We start from the raw sequence: 17907 nt of genomic DNA on the forward strand, positions 1-17907 counted from the left end.
AGACTGAGCTAAAATGGCTCCCTTTCCTTCCTGAACCCTGGGGAAAGAGGCGGAACTAAAAAACCCAACAATGATTGATGGGTCATTGGTCCTATACTTGCAAACCAAGGGAAGCCACCTTATTGCAAAATGCATGGAACCTTGGAATACATGCAAACACTCAAAGAAAAAGAAGAAGCTGGATCTCCTGGTACAGCCGTACCAGCACAGTCCTGGAATATAACACCCGCAATAAGTGAGGAAACACTGTAGCACACATAAACACACTTTGGAAGGCAATGCTCTCACCCTGTGATTCCTCCTCTTTGCCTTGGGAAGTGTAGAAATTGGCCCAGGTGCTGAGACTGAAGACTAGACCCCGATATCAGAGAACTGCACCTTGGTCTATACAACAAAACTGCAAGGCAATCTGGGCTGACTCAATGAGCCAGATTTTGACTCTACTTTTTTCTGCACACGTTTTTCTGAGGGAAATGCCTTCCATTCCTTTGTTATGGTTGCAGAAAAACCTATATCATCCTTTCTTGTTTTCCTAGACAGCCTACTGTCTCATCTGTCTTTCTGATGATTTTCCCTGGCTGACCCCAGGTTTTGTCACATTAATCATAGAATTGCATTTCTTGTCACATTGAGACTGATGGCATTTCTGTCTTGAAGAACCAGAATGTTCTAATCTGGAGGGTGGCATTGATTCATCCATGTCAAACCACAGGACAAAGCTCTTTCTCCAAACATCCACCTTTGTCCTTTTAGCACCCAGGAAGCAACCTGGTTCTTGGCCTGGTTTCCCTTTCCTCTTTCCAAGGGAGGGGCCGCTGTGGTAGAAAGGGTGGGAACCCAGGCTGATGGAAGCTGGGATGCTATAAATCCCATCCTCTGGATCGAAGGCTTGTGGTGGAGCTGCAGGATCAACTGAGATTTTCAGCTCCTTGTTGAGTGTAGTAACTGAGCCCCAGCAATATGACTGTCAAGTACAAAGTCCGGGTGACAACGGGGAACCACATCGATGCGGGGACCCTCGACTCAATTTTCATCACCTTGGTGGGCACCGAGGGAGAGAGCCCCAAAACTGTCCTGGACAACTGGGGCGTGGACTTCTACCCTGGAGCGGTAATTGGGGGAAATGTGGGCCATTTGGGTCACAGAGCCCATAAACCATTCTATCTTATTCTTTGTCACTATCCATCCATCTGTCCATCTGTCCATCTGCCTGCCTGTCTTTCTGTCTATCCATTCTGCCTACCTATAAGACATTTCCTGGTACATTGCACAGATGGCAACTTGAATACAATATTCCTGCTTCTTGGCAGAATGTGGTTGGACTGGATGGCCCATGAGGTCTCTTCCAACTCTTTGATTCTATGATTCTATGATTCTATGAATGCTGAAAAAAAAAAGATCTTAGAATAGTTTGATTTTGGACTGTCGCTTTTAGAATCCCTAGAGAGTTCACATTCCCATCTTATATAGGCAATTTATCTGGTGCTGGTCTATGTCCATGGTTTTGTGTAACTGCTGTTTCACTGCAAACATTCCCTACAGATATGGGGGTTATGGGTCCCCTGGTGGCACAGCAGGTTAAACCACTGAGCTGTTGAACTTGCTGACCGAAAGGTTGGCAGTTCTAATCTGGTGAGTGGGGTGAGCTCTCACTGTTAGGCCCAGCTCCTGCCAACCTAGCAGTTTGAAAACATGCAAATGTGAGTAGTTCAAGAGGTACCGCTTCTGCAGGAAGGTAAGGGCACTTCATGCAGTCATGCTAGCCACATGACCTTGGAAGCGTCTACGGACAACGCCAGCTCTTTGGCTTAGAAGTGGAGATGAGCACCACCCAACAGAGTCGGACATGGCTAGACTGAATGTCAGGGGAAACCTTTACCTTTTTATGGGGGTTATACTGTAAAACATTCCTAAAGACTATTGATATCTAGGCATATCCAGAACCTTGGAGCATCCATAAAGAAGTCCCTGGTTCTACTCAACACCAGCTTTATACATAAGGTTTGTGGAACACAGAGAAGAACCTCTCAACCAGCTCTCCATCCATGGAGTTACCAATTCGGGTTTCCAGAGTGAAGACTGGAGAGGCTTCTGTCCCTTTAGTGGTTGTGTAAAGGTGGAAATTTCAGCGGCGTTGCTTGTCAGCCATCCGTTGCTGAAATTCCTTCTTCTCCTTGACCATTAAAGTTGAGAAGCCACCTCCTATTTCCATTCCAACATCCCAATTTTCATGCTACGTATACTGTTGTAGGCGAGATTCTTCAACCAGAGCTGAAACATGGCTTGCTCCATTGATACGTCTGTCCTATGACCTTTCTGTTACAGGTGAGTGATTATGAGGTCTCCTGCAAACACGACCTGGGAGACATTATACTCCTCCGTTTCCACAAAGAATACCAACTCAAGCTCTTCACCACGGACTGGTACTGCACTTTTATCACCGTGACATCCCCGAAAAAGGTGGTCTACAAGTTCCCTTGTTACCAGTGGATGGAAGGGTGCCAAACTTTGGAGCTGAGGGAAGGGACAGGTAAGTCAAAGTCCGAGGGGGAAAAGGTGAAAGGTCTTCGAAGGTTTTCTCCCCAATCCATAGGATGACAAGAGGTTATGCACATTTGTTTTGGCATAGTTAAACACTGTTCTGTAAGAAAGCTGCCTATGCAGCTCTCATGGCTATCAAGATGAGAAGGGTCACTTCTGAGCATTAAGTGTCCTTTGGTCCTGTCCTAGATAATTGTAGAGCTCTACTTTCAAATTTTGGGGTCATGGAGTGGTTGGGAATCTGAGCTGTTAGGTTCAAAATAACCCTCAGTTGGGGCGATTCCAGCAAAAATATACCAGAGTGCTAGAAGCAAACTTCATAACCAGCAGAAACTTACATGTGGTGAGTCAGGATTAGCTTCCATTCAACATGATGGCGCAGGATTGCAGAGTCACAACTTTAGGTTCAAAATATTTATTGAAGTAAAAAGAAATCCATTCTAGATAGACAAGGTCTTGGAGCTAACGAGCTTACTAAAACATATAATAATAGGAAAGGTAAAAAAATATATACATGCAGTTACATTTTGCCTGGAGAGAGACAAAATGTGTTCTACTGGAAAGGAGAAAATCTATTTATTTATTTGCTATATTTCTGTACCATCCCTCTCAGTCCACAGGCGACTCAGGGCAGTTTGCAATTGGTGCCAACACCATAAAATACAATTTCATTACAATAAGATAATAATCAGATAATAAAACCATAACAAAATCAATAAAAACATAAACATTAGACAGAGAGAGAGCCAACAATGAAGGATGACCATATGGCCAAACCCACAACAATAAAAATACTTTTAAATAGGAAGTTACCTCATACCTCATAGAGATTCAATTGGGTTGCTGTAAGTTTTTTGGACTGTATGCCCATGTTCCAGAAGCATTCTCTCCTGACGTTTCGCCTGCATCTATGGCAGGCATCCTCAGAGGTTTGGAGGTCTGACCTGATAACCTCTAAGGATGCCTGCCATAGATGTAGGCAAAACATCAGGAGGGAATGCTTCTGGAACATGGCCATACAGCCCAAAAACTTACAGCATCCCAGTGATTCTGGCCATGAAAGCCTTCGGCAATACAGAGATTCCGTTGCTACATCTTCAAAGGTGGAGGACATAATGGCAAGCAAGAAGAGTAAAGACAAAGGCTCCTTCTGGGATAAGTATGCCTCACTCTAATCCTATCTCTAGTCTAGCTACTCATTGAGGACTGCAGACTGGATGACATAAGAGACTTGTGCAGTTCAGGAATAAAAACCCATTAGAGGTGCACCTCAGCCCTGGGGGCCAATTGTCCAGGCATGAAGAAATTGTATAATTAGCATAGAATTTGTTGTTTTGAGCTCAATTCTACCACTTGCTGCAAGGAGATGTGAGAACTTACCCTGTAATGAAGCGTGATGCCTTTTTATGCTGTAGAGTAGACCACTTGTTGCATCAATTTTCACTCATAAAAGTCATCTTCCAGAAGTGACATGTTAGATTGATGCTAGGTTGATGTGCTATATGAGGTTGTGTGTGTTTGGAAAATATGAAATTCTAAGCCATTCTATCAACTGTGATGCATACCTCAAATGAATGAAACAAGCAGGCTCCTAAGGATATAAACAACCTTTTCTGTATTTGTTCCACCAGCTAAAACCCCTGCCATGGATATACTACCCTTACTCAAAGACTCCCGGATTAAGGAGCTTCAGAAGAAGCAGTCTGATTATGGGTAAGTGAATCTAAACCTGTGCATCTTGTGCCAGCTAAAAATCGAGAGCCAGCCATTGCTTCAGATAAAGAACTTTCTGTTGATTTCTGTGCTCTGTTCCAACCCAGCAACCTGGCTCAGTTTGCAATTGAAAAACCAACTCCACTCTCAAAAGCTGACAGTTCCGAAGTCATATACAAAGTTTTTGCATTATGAAGTCATACACAAAGTTTATTTTATTTTTATGTTTTATGTTTTACTAGCGTTGCTGTGGCCAAACTTCCCTCCCTCTTTCTCTCCTTTCTTTCTCTCCTTCCTTCCCTTTTTTCTTTCCTTCTCTCCTTCCTTCCATCTCTTCCTCTTCCCTTCCTTCCCCCCTTTTCTTTCCCCTCCTCTTCCCTTCTTCCCCCCCCCCCATTTCTTTCCCTTCCTCTTTCTCCCCGTTCTTCCTTCTCTACCTATTCTTGGACTCCAACTCCCAGCAGTTCTCCTGATCTTCCTACCTTCCTATCTCTATCTAATCTATCTATCTAAAGGATTGCTGGGAGTTGCAGTCCAGGAATAGGAAGTTGGAGATATGCATGGATTGGGATGCTCTCAAAGAAATCCAAGGAGAAGAAAACTTGCCACTTGGAAGCACCTCCTTCTGTTCTGTCTGTGTTTTGTCTATACCAGTGTTTCTCAACCTTCCTAATGCCACAACCCCTTAATACAATTCCTCATGTTGTGGTGACCCCCAGCTATAAAATCATTTTCGTAGCTACTTCGTAACTGTCATTTTGCTACTGTTGTGAATCATAATGTAAATAACTGATATGCAGGATGTATTTTCATTCACTGGACAAAATTTGGCACGAATACCCGATACGCCCAAATTTGAATACTGGTGGGGTTGGGAAGAATTGATATTGTCATTTGGGAGTTGTAGTTGCTGAAATTTATAGTTCACCTACAATCAAAGAGCATTCTGAGCTCCACCAACACTAGAATTGGGCCAAACTTGGCACACAGAACTCCCATGACCAACAGTAAATACTGGAAGGGTTTGGTGGACATTGACCTTGAGTTTTGGAGTTGTAGTTCACCTACATCCAGAGAGCACTGTGGACTCAAACAATGATGGATCTGCACCAAACTTGGCACAAATACTCAATATGCCCACTTGTGAACACTGGGGGAAAATAGACCTTGACATTTGGGATTTGTAGTTGCTGGGATTTATTGTTCACCTACAATCAAAGAGCATTCTGAACCCCACCAACAATAGAATTGGGCCAAACTTCCCACACAGAACCCCCATGACCTACAGAAAATACTGTGTTTTCTGATGGCCTTTGATGATCCCTCTAACACCCCCTTGCGACCCCCAGGTTGAGAAACACTGGTCTATACAAAGTGGCACTGAATGTTTGCCGTGTATGTGTATTGTGATCTGCCCTGAGTCCCCTTCGTAGTGAGAAGGGCAGAATATAAATAAAGTGTTGTTGTTGTTGTTGTTGTTGTTATTCCTCTCCCTCCCTGTAGATGGAAAATATATGCCGACGGCGTTGTTCACTGTCTGAACGTCTCATCCATGTCAGAGCTACAAAATGAAGACCAATTTTCCTTCACCAAAGGGGTTCTCTTTGCTAAACGCGCTGTTAGCAAGTAAGTTGTGTGGGAAGAAGGCGAAAGCTTATTTGAGGAAAGTTGCATTTCTTTTAATGGACAAGCTGAATGTTGCATTTAATATCTGAAGTAGTAATCATTGCATTGCTTTGGGAATTGCTGCCTGGTCAGAGTAAACATTGTGATATGTCACGCAGAGCCACCCCTAAGATGTTCTCCTGTCCTACCACCTTTAGGAATTTAGAGCTCAAGCTGAGAGGTTTGTCTGACAACCACGAATCCTGGGAGGACCTGGAAGACATCAAGAAGACTTTGTGGGTCGACATATCAGATCTATCAAGTAAGACAGAAGCCCTGCTAATAACGTCCCTATTTCCCCAGTTTCCCATCTTCCTCCCACCTTCCTCCTTTGCTCTCAGTTCGCTTCATATGCTTCAAATGGAGATCAATATATTATTATTATTATTAGTAAAAACACAACAAGATGAGTCCACAGTAAACAAGGTCACTCTGCTGGCTGTTGGATCACACGTCAGACACTTCCCAAGTGTCTAGGACTGTGTGATGCATCGGCGAATAATGCGTGCAGATCGCAGTAAGGTGGCCTTTTGCAGCTGGCAGGTGGTCATTTTGTCAGTGCTGATTGTGTTTAAGTGCAGGCCAAGGTCTCTGCACCCAGTGTGCCGATCACCACTGGGACCACCTTGACTGGCTTTGCCAGAGTCTTTGCAATTCGATCCTTAAATCCTCGTATCGTGTCCGCTTTTCCAGTTGTTTCCAGTTGTTTCTCTTCAATCCTGCTGTTGCCTGGGATTGCAACATCAACGATCCATACTTGTGTTGTTGTTGTTGTTGTTGTTATTATTATTATTATTATTATTATTATTTGAAACACAACAAGATGAGCCCACAGCAGACTGCTGGCTGTTGTATTTGATCACACATCGGACATTTCCCAAGTGTCTAGGACTGTGTAATGTATCGGCGAATAATGCATGCAGATCCCAGTAAGGTGGCCTTTTGCAGATTATTATTATTATTATTATTATTATTATTATTATTATTATTATTATTATATTTGTACCCCACTTTATCTCCCCAAAGGGGAGTCAAACCAGCTTGATATGAAAGCATTAGTACATAATTGAAAGTATACAAATATACAAACATTAAAACAGAGTTAAACACAAACAGTTAAAATCCATCAAAACATAAAGGTAAAGGTTGTCCCCTGACATTAAGTCCAGTCATGTCTGACTCTGGGGTGTGGTGCTCATCTCCATTTCTAAGCCGAAGAGCTGGCAGTGCCCATAGACTCCTCCAAGGTCATGTGGCTGGCATTACTGCATAGAGCGCCGTTACCTTCCCGCCAGATCTACTCACATTTGCATCAAAACATATTCAAAGTTAAAAATGACAGCACACCCTGACTAGATCTTGAAACATCTTCATTTTTAAATACCTGTTTGAATAAAAAGGTTTTAGCCTGCCGCTGAAGCACAGCAGGGAGGGGACCGTTCTGGCTTCTCTGGGCAGGAAGTTCCTGAATCAAGGAGCAGCCACCAAGAAGGCCCGCTCTCTCGTTCCCACCAACCGAACTTGAGATGGAGGTGGGACTGAGAGAAGGACCTCTTCTGAAGATCTCAGGACTCGGGCAGGTTCATACAAGGGTTGGGCAAATAGCTTGGACCTAAACTGTCTAGGGCTTTAAAGGTCATAACCAGCACTTTGAATTGTGCCCAGTAACAGACTGGCAGCCAGTGGAGCTGCTGCAATGGGGGTTGTCCACTCCCTGCCGCCAACCCAAGTTAGCAACCTGGCTGCAGCTCTTTGGACCAGCTGAAGTTTCCGAGCACTCTTCGAAGGCAGCTTCACATAGAGCGCATTATATTAATCCAGATGGGATGTTACTAAGGCATGGACCACCATAGCCAGATCTGGCTTCTCAAGGAATGGGCACAGTTGGCACACAAATTTTAATTCTGCAAAGGTCCCCTTGACCACCACAGTTAACTGGGACTCCAGGTTCAGCACCAAGTCCAGGAGGACCATCAAACTGCGGACCTGTGTCTTCAGGGCAAGTGTAACTCAATCACAGGTTGGATTCCTATTCCCTGGTCTGCCTTCTGACTGACTGGGAGTACCTCTATCTTGTCTGGATTAAGTTTCAATTTGTTTGCCCTCATCCAGACCATTACTGATGACAGGCACTGGTTTAGGGTCAGTTCAGCTTCCTTGGCATTAGGTAGAAAGGAGTGGTAGAATTGGGTGTCATCTACATATAGGTGGTACCCTACTCCAAAACTCCAGATGACCTCGCCAAGAGGTTTAATGTATATGTTGCACAGCATGGGGGACAAAAGGAAACCCTGTGGAACCCCACAGGTCAATGGCCAGGGGTTTGAACAGGAGTCCCCCAGCATTACCTCCTGGGTACAGCCTCCCAGTAATTACAAGACTGGAATAAAGAAACAAAAGAGGGAAAAGAATATATGAAAAGATGGAAAGAAAACATTGGAAGAAATATAAAAATAGAGGAATGGGAAGAAATCTGGACAAAGAAATTGAAATATACATACGCAACTGACTTAAAAGAAAATTGGATAAAAATATCACACAGGTAGTATATGACACCGCATAAATTGGAAAAGTGCTATAAAAATGTCAACACAGAATGCTGGAAGTGTAGAAAGAAAGAAGGCACTTTTTTCCACATGTGGTGGACATGCGAAAAAGCAAAGACTTACTGGAAGAGAATACAAGAGACAATCCAGAAAATGCTAGACATAAACATCCAACTAAAACCTGAATTATTTTTGCTGGGAATGACAAAACGTAAAATGGAAAAAAAACATAGATAAATTATGGTTTTTGCTAACAACAGCGGCTAGAATTTGCTATGCAAAATTATGGAAAATAGAAGAAATACCAGATATAGAAGATTGGTTACAAAAAGTGCTCGATATTAGAAATATGGACAGACTTACATATTTATTATCTAGATACAAAGATACTCCGATAAAAGAGACAGATTGGATGAAAGTCACAGAACACTTAAAAGAGAAAAACTATAAGACAATAATTTAAATTAAATGGAATAAACCCCATATGATAGAAGGAGAGAAAGATTTAAATAAAGAAGAGCAGAAGAAAGTGAAAAGGAGGACACCTCCAACACGAAACTCAGGAAGGTCCCCCATGACCTTCTGGCAAGGAAACTAGTCCAATGTGGGCTAGGCAAAACTACGGTGAGGTGGATCTGTAATTGGTTAAGTGGACGAACACAGAGAGTGCTCACTAATGCTTCCTCTTCATCTTGGAAAGAAGTGACAAGTGGAGTGCCGCAGGGTTCCGTCCTGGGCCCGGTCCTGTTCAACATCTTTATTAATGACTTAGATGAAGGGCTAGAAGGCAGGATCATCAAGTTTGCAGACGACACCAAATTGGGAGGGAGAGCCAATAGTCCAGAGGACAGGAGCAGGATTCAAAACGATCTTGACAGATTAGAGAGAGGGGCCAAAACTAACAAAATGAAGTTCAACAGTGACAAATGCAAGATACTCCACTTTGGCAGAAAAAATGAAATGCAAAGATACAGAATGGGGGACAATGCCTGGCTCGAGAGCAGTGCGTGTGAAAAAGATCTTGGAGTCCTCGTGGACAACAAGTTAAACATGAGCCAGGAATGTGATGTGGCGGCAAAAAAAGCCAATGGGATTTTGGCCTGCATCAATAGGAGCATAGTGTCTAGATCTAAGGAAGTAATGCTACCCCTCTATTCTGCTTTGGTTAGACCACATCTGGAATATTGTGTCCAATTCTGGGCACCACAATTCAAGAGAGATATTGACAAGCTGGAATGTGTCCAGAGGAGGGCGACTCAAATGATCAAGGGTCTGGAGAACAAGCCCTATGAGGAGCGGCTTAGGGAACTGGGCATGTTTAGCCTGAAGAAGAGAAGGCTGAGAGGAGATATGATAGCCATGTATAAATATGTGAGAGGAAGCCACAGGGAGGAGGGAGCAAGCTTGTTTTCTGCTTCCTTGGAGACTAGGACGCGGAACAATGGCTTCAAACTACAAGAGAGGAGATTCCATCTGAACATTAGGAAGAACTTCCTGACTGTGAGAGCCGTTCAGCAGTGGAACTCTCTTCCCCGGAGTGTGGTGGAGGCTCCTTCTTTGGAAGCTTTTAAGCAGAGGCTGGATGGCCATCTGTCAGGGGTGATTTGAATGCAATATTCCTGCTTCTTGGCAGGGGGTTGGACTGGATGACCCATGAGGTCTCTTCCAACTCTTTGATTCTATGATTCTATGATAATCTTTATATCTATCTTTTTTTTCTTCTTTTCCTTTTTTCCTTTTTTTCCTTTTTCTTTCCTAATTTTTTCTCGCTCTCTTTTTTTCTTTCATTGTTTCTTGATTTTTATTTTTTTATGGAAAATTCAATAGAGAGAGAGAGAGAGAGAGAGAGAGAGAGAGAGTGAGAGAGAGTGCCTCCCAGTCCCGTCCCAGTGAGACAACCCAAGAGGATAGCATGGTCAATGGTATCGAAAGTCGCTGAGAGATCCAGGAGAACCAACAGGGACACCCTCCCCCTGTCTAGCCTTCTGCGTAGATCATCCACCAAGGCAACCAACGCTGTCTCTGTTCTACAGCCAGGCCCGAAACCAGATTGAAATGGATTGAGATAATCCATTTCATCCAGAAATCCCTGGAGTTGGGAGGCCACCACACACTTCAAGACCTTGCTCCAAAAGCGGAGGTTGGACACTGGCCGATAGTTGTCCATTCTAGAAGGGTTAAGGGAAGGCTTTTTAAAAAATAGGTGTCACAAGTGCCTCCTTTAGGCAAGTTGGAACTATGGAAAAGGAATATATATTCTTGACGTAATCCCTTTTTGTAAATTGAACTTGCCCAGTTGAATTCCTGTTTCCCATTCTAGAATACATCACAGAGCACTGGAAAGACGATGCCTTCTTTGGATACCAGTTCCTGAATGGACTGAATCCAAGAATGATCCAGAGATGCACCAAGATCCCTCCAAACTTCCCCGTGACCAATGCAATGGTAGCCAAGTCCATTGGAGATGATACTACGCTGGAGAAAGAGCTGGAGGTAGGAAAGGAAACAGATGTTTGATGGTCTGAGGGCTATACTGAGAACGTACCAGGTTATAAGATTATATCTAATTCATCCAGTGTCCATACTGTGATTTCCAACTCATATGGACTGTCCCAATTAATCTTCTGCTGTCCCACTTTTCCATATGAACTTACATTGTCCGAGTTTTTTTTCTCCTTCTCCCACTTTTCCCCTGAGACTTCTATTGCTGCAAACTGAGATCAAAATGCAAAGGTAGTTTGCACTCCAGTAATATATTAGGAGGAAGAGGAGAAGAATGGGTGATGGCTCAGGAAAAAGTCAATTGCTGCATTTTCTCCTACTTTATCCTTGCTGTGATTTACATACTGCTTTGTATCTCCTCTCTCTCTTGATTGGCTGCCTCTCTCCTGAGGGGGAGGTTGAAATCGGGACTGTGGCACAGCTGTCTGAGTGTCAGCTGCATTAAGATCACTTCTGACCAAAAGGTCATGAGTTTGAAGCCAGCCTGGGTCGGAGTGAGCTTCCGACCAATTGTGTAGCTTGTTGTCGACCTTTGCAACCCGAAAGACAGTTGCATCTGTCAAGTAGGAAAATTAGGTACCACCTATGTGTGGGGAGGCTAATTTAACTAATTTACGAGGCCATAAAAAAGACTCCGGCAAAGCACTCCAGCAAAAGCATGCAGGGAATGCGGAAGTACTACATCAGTGTCGCAGATGGACAATGAAAGTGACAGCTCCCCTGGTGGTCAGAAAAGTTAAATAGCTTCTGACTGTCTGTCTATATCTGTTGTGTGTCTTTGGCATTGAATGTTTGCCATGTATGTGTACACTGTGATCCGCCCTGAGTCCACTGCGGGGTGAGAAGGGCGGAATATAAATGCAGTAAATTAAATAAATAAATACCCCTTCCACACTCCATCTTTGCCAGGCGGCAGGATTAGAAGAGACTAAGACTTCTTCTAAACAAAAACACTATTTATTTAATTAAACTATTCTTCATACTATTGCTATTTATTAATCAAATGAAATTGGATCTTTGTCCTTTGTCCCCTTCAGTACTTTACGTTTAGCACTATGCTGCCAGTCTGTGTGACTCGGAAGAGGAGACTTGATATTGCGGAACCTTGAATATTGTCTGTTTTCCACCCATTCAGCTGCTGCTTTTGAGCAGATTACACAATCTCATATTTTCAATATCCTTAACAGGCCAATGAATGAAAAACTCAATAATGTGGGCCCCTCTTACCAAATTCTTGGTTTCCCTCATTGTTCAGAGTTTGTGTCTTTGTTTTCCACCACAGAAGGGCAACATCTTCATTGCGGACTATAAGCTCCTGGAGGGGCTCCCAACCAAACTGATCAATGGACGTCAGCAGTACATCGCTGTGCCCTTGTGCTTGATGCACCTCTCCAAACAGAAGCATCTCATGCCTTTGGCCATTCAGGTACCACATTTTCTGGGTGAAGATCCCTGGGAACTAGGATGTATTATGTCATGAATGACTTCTCGATAACTTTAAATCATAGGTTCTTTTTATTGCAATTTCCTTCGTGACCAGATCTCTCTCCATGAACCAGCCTGAGCTCTTAGATCCTTGGGGGAGGCTCTCCTTTCAATCTTGCCATTATCACAAACTTATTTTGTAAGCACAGGCTCATTTTGTAGCCCCCCGATTTTGGAACTCATTGCCCGGTGAGATTAGGAAGTCCCCCACCTTAGAAATTTTCAAGAGGGATCTCAAAACCTGTTTTTTTTTCGGTGCTTTTGGAGAGTAGCCATATTATCATGATGAGGAGATATTGGAAAAATAGATATTTATTGATTTATGCATAAAATTGTATGTATTTTTCAATTACTGAAATGTATAGAAAAATCAGGCTCTGTCTCTCTCTCTGTATAAGAAACCCAAGCTGACAAGACAAGCAAGCTACGTCCCAGGCACAGCAAGAGGGAGGGGGGACATTCTAGGAGAGAGAGATAAGCCACAGAGGCTGGTACGAAAAGCTCAGTGCCTTCCTTTAGGGAAGGAGTCTCCTGACAGGTCCAAGTGGGCTCCTTTGATTGATGATATAAGCCATGCTTGCTCTTTAGAAAGACACAGACATGACTTTTTGCATGTTTGAAGGTAGAATTTGATACTAAGATGACGCAGTGAATGATACAAATGTATGTAGTAGCATGTTCTTTGTTTGCTTGAACCTGGAATCTATAAAAGCCACAGTCCGCCCCTCTATCATTTGCTCTGGTTTGCTTTTGGGCGCTAGTCTACACCAGGGCCCCAGCTGGAAATAAAAGCCGTGCTTTTCAGATCTCAGGATCTCTCTTTGTCTCCTTTCCTGAAACCTTCTCCCTGCCATTTCAATCATACACAGTTGCTCCCCCTCAATGGTTTCTGTCCCCAGAGTATATTTACCCACCTGTATGAAGGTCTATATTTATGACCCTGTTCCTTTATGAGTTTGTCCCCCACAAACAATCTGCTCCATCCCTGTCTCATCCTGATTTTAGTATTTTTAGTGTCTTAGTTTTTATCATGCATATGCAGCCCGCTCATTGTTGTTATGTTATGTTATTTTATCTTATTGTGTATGATTTTGCTTCATCGTTTTTGCACGCATATGTTATATGTATTTTACTGTGTTGTTATTGTGTTTTGGTTTTACTTTATTGTATTATGCTGTTGGCTTGGCCTCATGTAAGCCATCCCAAGTCCCCATTGGGGAGATGGTGGCAGGGTATTAAATAAACATTATTATTATTATTATTATTATTATTATTATTATTATTATTTCCAGTGTGAGAGGGTAGATCAAATTACAGAAAAACATTTAGATATACAGGCATATAGATTCTACGTAACTATATTGGATATATATCAACCTACAGTTACATTGGACTAACAAACAGACAAAGGGCAATTACATTTTCACTCAGCATTCATATCACATGTACACACATTCATCCTCAGGCATTGAAATATTACCATATCAGGAAGCTTGCCATAGATGCAGGCGAAACGTCAGGAGAAATGCCTCTAGAACATGGCCATATAGCCCGAAAAAACCCACAAGAACTGAGTGATTCCGGCCATGAAAGCCTTCGACAATACATTACCATATCATTTTCTCACTCCTTGGAGAAGCATCTGTTAGGCCAGACCCTGCTTCCCTGCAGCCTGCCAATGTATAGTTCCAAAACTTCCATAACTTTAAAATGCCAAAACCTCTTCCCTAAGCACAGTGCCAAAAACCAGATCTCTGTTATTCAAACAGCAGAACCTGACTCCCTGCACAAAATCCAAGACTCCAAAAGCGCTCTTCTTCCTCTTCCCTTGAGAAAGAAGTCCCCAAGTGACCAGACTGCTCCCGTGCAAATCTGCCTCTCCATACATATACTATCTCTCTCCTTCCCATGGAGCATAGCATAGTGGGTGGACCAGACTCTTCAGGTCTGCCACACTTTGAGCATTATTAGTCAGAGTTGTAAATTAATGGTATTTTTTTATTTACTATATTTATATACTGTCCCTCTCAGCCCGCAGGTGACTCGGGACAGTTCACAGTTGGTGGGAAGACCTTTTTTTTTGTCATGTCAGGAGTGACTTGAGAAACTGCAAGTCACTTCTGGTGTGAGAGAATTGGCCATCTGCAAGGACGTTGCCCAGGGGATGCCCAGATGATTTGATGTTTTTATCATCCTTGTGGGAGGCTTCTCTCATGTCCCCGCATGAGGAGCTGGAGTTGATAGAGGGAGCTCATCCGCCTCTCCCCGGATTCGAACCTGTGAACTGTCAGTCAGTCCTGCCAGCACAGGGGTTTAACCCATTGCGCTACTAGGGGCTCCTGGGAAGAATATCAATACAATAAAAAACAATTGGAAAATAAAACCATAACAAAATCAATACAAACATAAACATTAGGGTCTCCTATTAAAAACATTGTCCAATCACATCCAACCATTCCATTTTCCTAAACTTCATGATAGACTTCTTCCATCCTGGGTCCATCTCAGGTTCCTGGCCAGATGTTGATCTTCTTGATTGGTGTTGATCTTATGTTGACTTCTTTCTTAACATTGTAAACATTTCTGTTATCACTGTCCCAGTTCTTATCAGAGTTTACTTTTCAGCTCTTATTAGCAACTTTTAATTACAGTTCAGAGAGCAGATAGTTAGTCATTGCAGGCCTTAATATTATACTGTTGTCTCCAAAATTATTAGCTCCATCCATACATTCATCTTCCATTCATTCCTACACATCATATTAAATCCACATTTATCAAATCTGCACATTGAATTTCTTATTACATGTTGGGCATGAGTGTTTCCCAGGTTGCCAGAATGCTTTTTGGGTGGAAAAGAAAGAAAACCAAAACTGTTAGGACTTTGCCTTTGTTTAGCAAAGTGTATGTTGGTTCTTCTATGTTGCTTTCCTGGATTCCCTTGTTGATTCCAAAGCAAAGTAGACAGTTGTAGTGAAATGGCAGGGAGAAGGTTTGAGGAAAAGAGACAATGAGAGTTCCAGAGGATTTTATTTCCAGCTGGGGCTCTGGAGTGGAGCTATGTCCAAAAAGCAACCAGAGCCCCGATATAGGTGTTGACTGTGGCTTTTATACCCTCCAATTGCAGGCAAACAAAGAACATGCTTCTACATTCATTGACATCGTTCTCTGCATCACTTTAGCATCATAGGAATATCAAATTCTATCTTCCAACATACAAAAGGCATGTCTGTGTATTTCTTTCTTGAAGAGTAGCATACAGCTTACTTTCATCAATCAAGGGGCCTACTTTGACCTGCCATGAGGCTCCTTACTTAGAAGTTAGACGCTGGGCTCGGTACCAGTCTCTGTATAGATAACATGCCCCCTTCCAATGTGGGCTAGGCAAAACTACGGTGAGGTGGATCTGTAATTGGTTAAATGGATGAACCCAGAGGGTGCTCACCAATGCTTCGTCTTCATCCTGGAAAGAAGTGATGAGCGGAGTGCCGCAGGGTTCCGTCCTGGGCCCGGTCCTGTTCAACATCTTTATTAATGACTTAGATGAAGGGCTAGAAGGCATGATCATCAAGTTTGCAGACGACACCAAATTGGGAGGGATAGGCAATACTCCAGAGGACAGGAGCAGGATTCAAAACGATCTTGACAGATTAGAGAGATGGGCCAAAACTAACAAAATGAAGTCCAACAGTGACAAATGCAAGATACTCCACTTTGGCAGGAAAAACGAAATGCAAAGATACAAAATGGGGGATGCCTGCCTTGAGAGCAGTACGTGTGAAAAAGATCTTGGAGTACTCGTGGACAACAAGTTAAACATGAGCCAACAATGTGATGTGGCGGCAAAAAAGGCCAATGGGATTTTGGCCTGCATCAATAGGAGCATAGTGTCTAGATCTAGGGAAGTCATGCTACCCCTCTATTCCGCTTTGGTTAGACCACACCTGGAATATTGTGTCCAATTCTGGGCACCACAATTCAAGAGAGATATTGACAAGCTGGAATGTGTCCAGAGGAGGGCGACTAAAATGATCAAGGGTCTGGAGAACAAGCCCTATGAAGAGCGGCTTAAGGAGCTGGGCATGTTTAGCCTGAAGAAGAGAAGGCTGAGAGGAGATATGATAGCCATGTATAAATATGTGAGAGGAAGTCACAGGGAGGAGGGAGCAAGCTTGTTTCTGCTTCCTTGGAGACTAGGAGGCGGAACAATGGCTTCAAACTACAAGAAAGGAGATTCCATCTGAACACGAGGAAGAACTTCCTGACTGTGAGAGCCGTTCAGCAGTGGAACTCTCTGCTCCGGAGTGTGGTGGAGGCTCCTTCTTTGGAAGCTTTTAAACAGAGGCTGGATGGCCATCTGTCAGGAGTGATTTGAATGCAATATTCCTGCTTCTTGGCAGAATGGGGTTGGACTGGATGGCCCATGAGGTCTCTTCCAACTCTTTGATTCTATGATTCTATTCCTGGAATGTTCAGCCCCCCTCTTGCTGTGCCTGGACAGCAGCTTGCTTGTCCTGTCAGCTTGGATTTCTGATACAGAAAGAGCCTGATTTTCTATACATTTCAGTGCTTGTAAAGTACATACAATTTATACATAAATTAATATCTATATTTCCAATATCTCCCCATCAGTAGGTTATGAACTGAAATGTTTAGCAATGGCTTTGCATTATGTATGACTTAGCAATCTACAGCCTGACCAATTAATGAAAAAATAGGCAAAGTCTTCATTCTTAACTTACCACCTTTTGATAGGGAAGCAAAACATAGCTGGAGGTTAGAGGAGGAGCAGAAAGAGATTGTGGTCTTTCCTGACTCTGTTATTCTATGGCTCTTTTACTGTTGTGTAGCTCAGCCAGACCCCAGGCCCGGAGTCGCCCATCTTCCTGCCCAGTGACCCTGAATGGGACTGGATCCTGGCCAAAACCTGGGTGCGCAATTCCGACTTCTACGCCCATCAGATTGTCGCCCATCTGCTGCGAACTCACCTGTTGGCCGAAGTGTTCGCTCTCGCCGTCATCCGCCAACTGCCCATGTGCCACCCGCTCTATAAGGTAAACGCTTTAAATATTTAACATGAGAATCGTGGCGCATCTGTACAACCACTATCTCTAAGGCTTAGCCCTCTAAAGCTACAGGTCCTTGCCTGAATGGAGAATGCCTCCTCTTAAATCCAATTCTTACTGAACAAATTGTAAACTATGTCCCTTTTGCTCTCCCATGACCATGCAGGGGTGCAATTGGCTACTTCAGGTGCATAATTGAGCATGTCGGAAAACCTAAATTTAACATTCAAGGTTCTAGTCTGGTGTTTCTCAACCTTCTTAATGCCACAATCTCTTGATATCGAATTGTGCCGACTGTAAACTGCTCCGGAATTGCCTTCGGGTTGAGAATGGTGGTATATACTAGGGCTGGGCGGTTTCGTTTCGTTAATTCGTAATTCATTAAAAATTTG

The 17907-nt window shown here is 43.2% G+C and overlaps 1 protein-coding gene across 1 annotated transcript in view; it reads left to right on the top strand.

Annotated features, from left to right (window-relative positions):
* Positions 1-918: 918 nt before the first annotated feature.
* Positions 919-17907, top strand: part of LOC132777570 (hydroperoxide isomerase ALOXE3-like) — a 33847-nt gene continuing 16858 nt past the window's right edge. Inside the window, exons 1-8 of the mRNA XM_060779929.2 lie at positions 919-1110; positions 2326-2530; positions 4173-4254; positions 5758-5880; positions 6078-6181; positions 10786-10958; positions 12250-12393; positions 17300-17503. Of these exons, the coding sequence (XP_060635912.2) occupies positions 961-1110; positions 2326-2530; positions 4173-4254; positions 5758-5880; positions 6078-6181; positions 10786-10958; positions 12250-12393; positions 17300-17503 (1185 nt within the window). The 5' untranslated portion in view covers positions 919-960. The remainder of the gene's footprint in view (positions 1111-2325; positions 2531-4172; positions 4255-5757; positions 5881-6077; positions 6182-10785; positions 10959-12249; positions 12394-17299; positions 17504-17907) is intronic.

The sequence above is a fragment of the Anolis sagrei genome, chromosome 6 (assembly GCF_037176765.1).
Source record: "Anolis sagrei isolate rAnoSag1 chromosome 6, rAnoSag1.mat, whole genome shotgun sequence".
NCBI lineage: Eukaryota > Metazoa > Chordata > Lepidosauria > Squamata > Dactyloidae > Anolis > Anolis sagrei.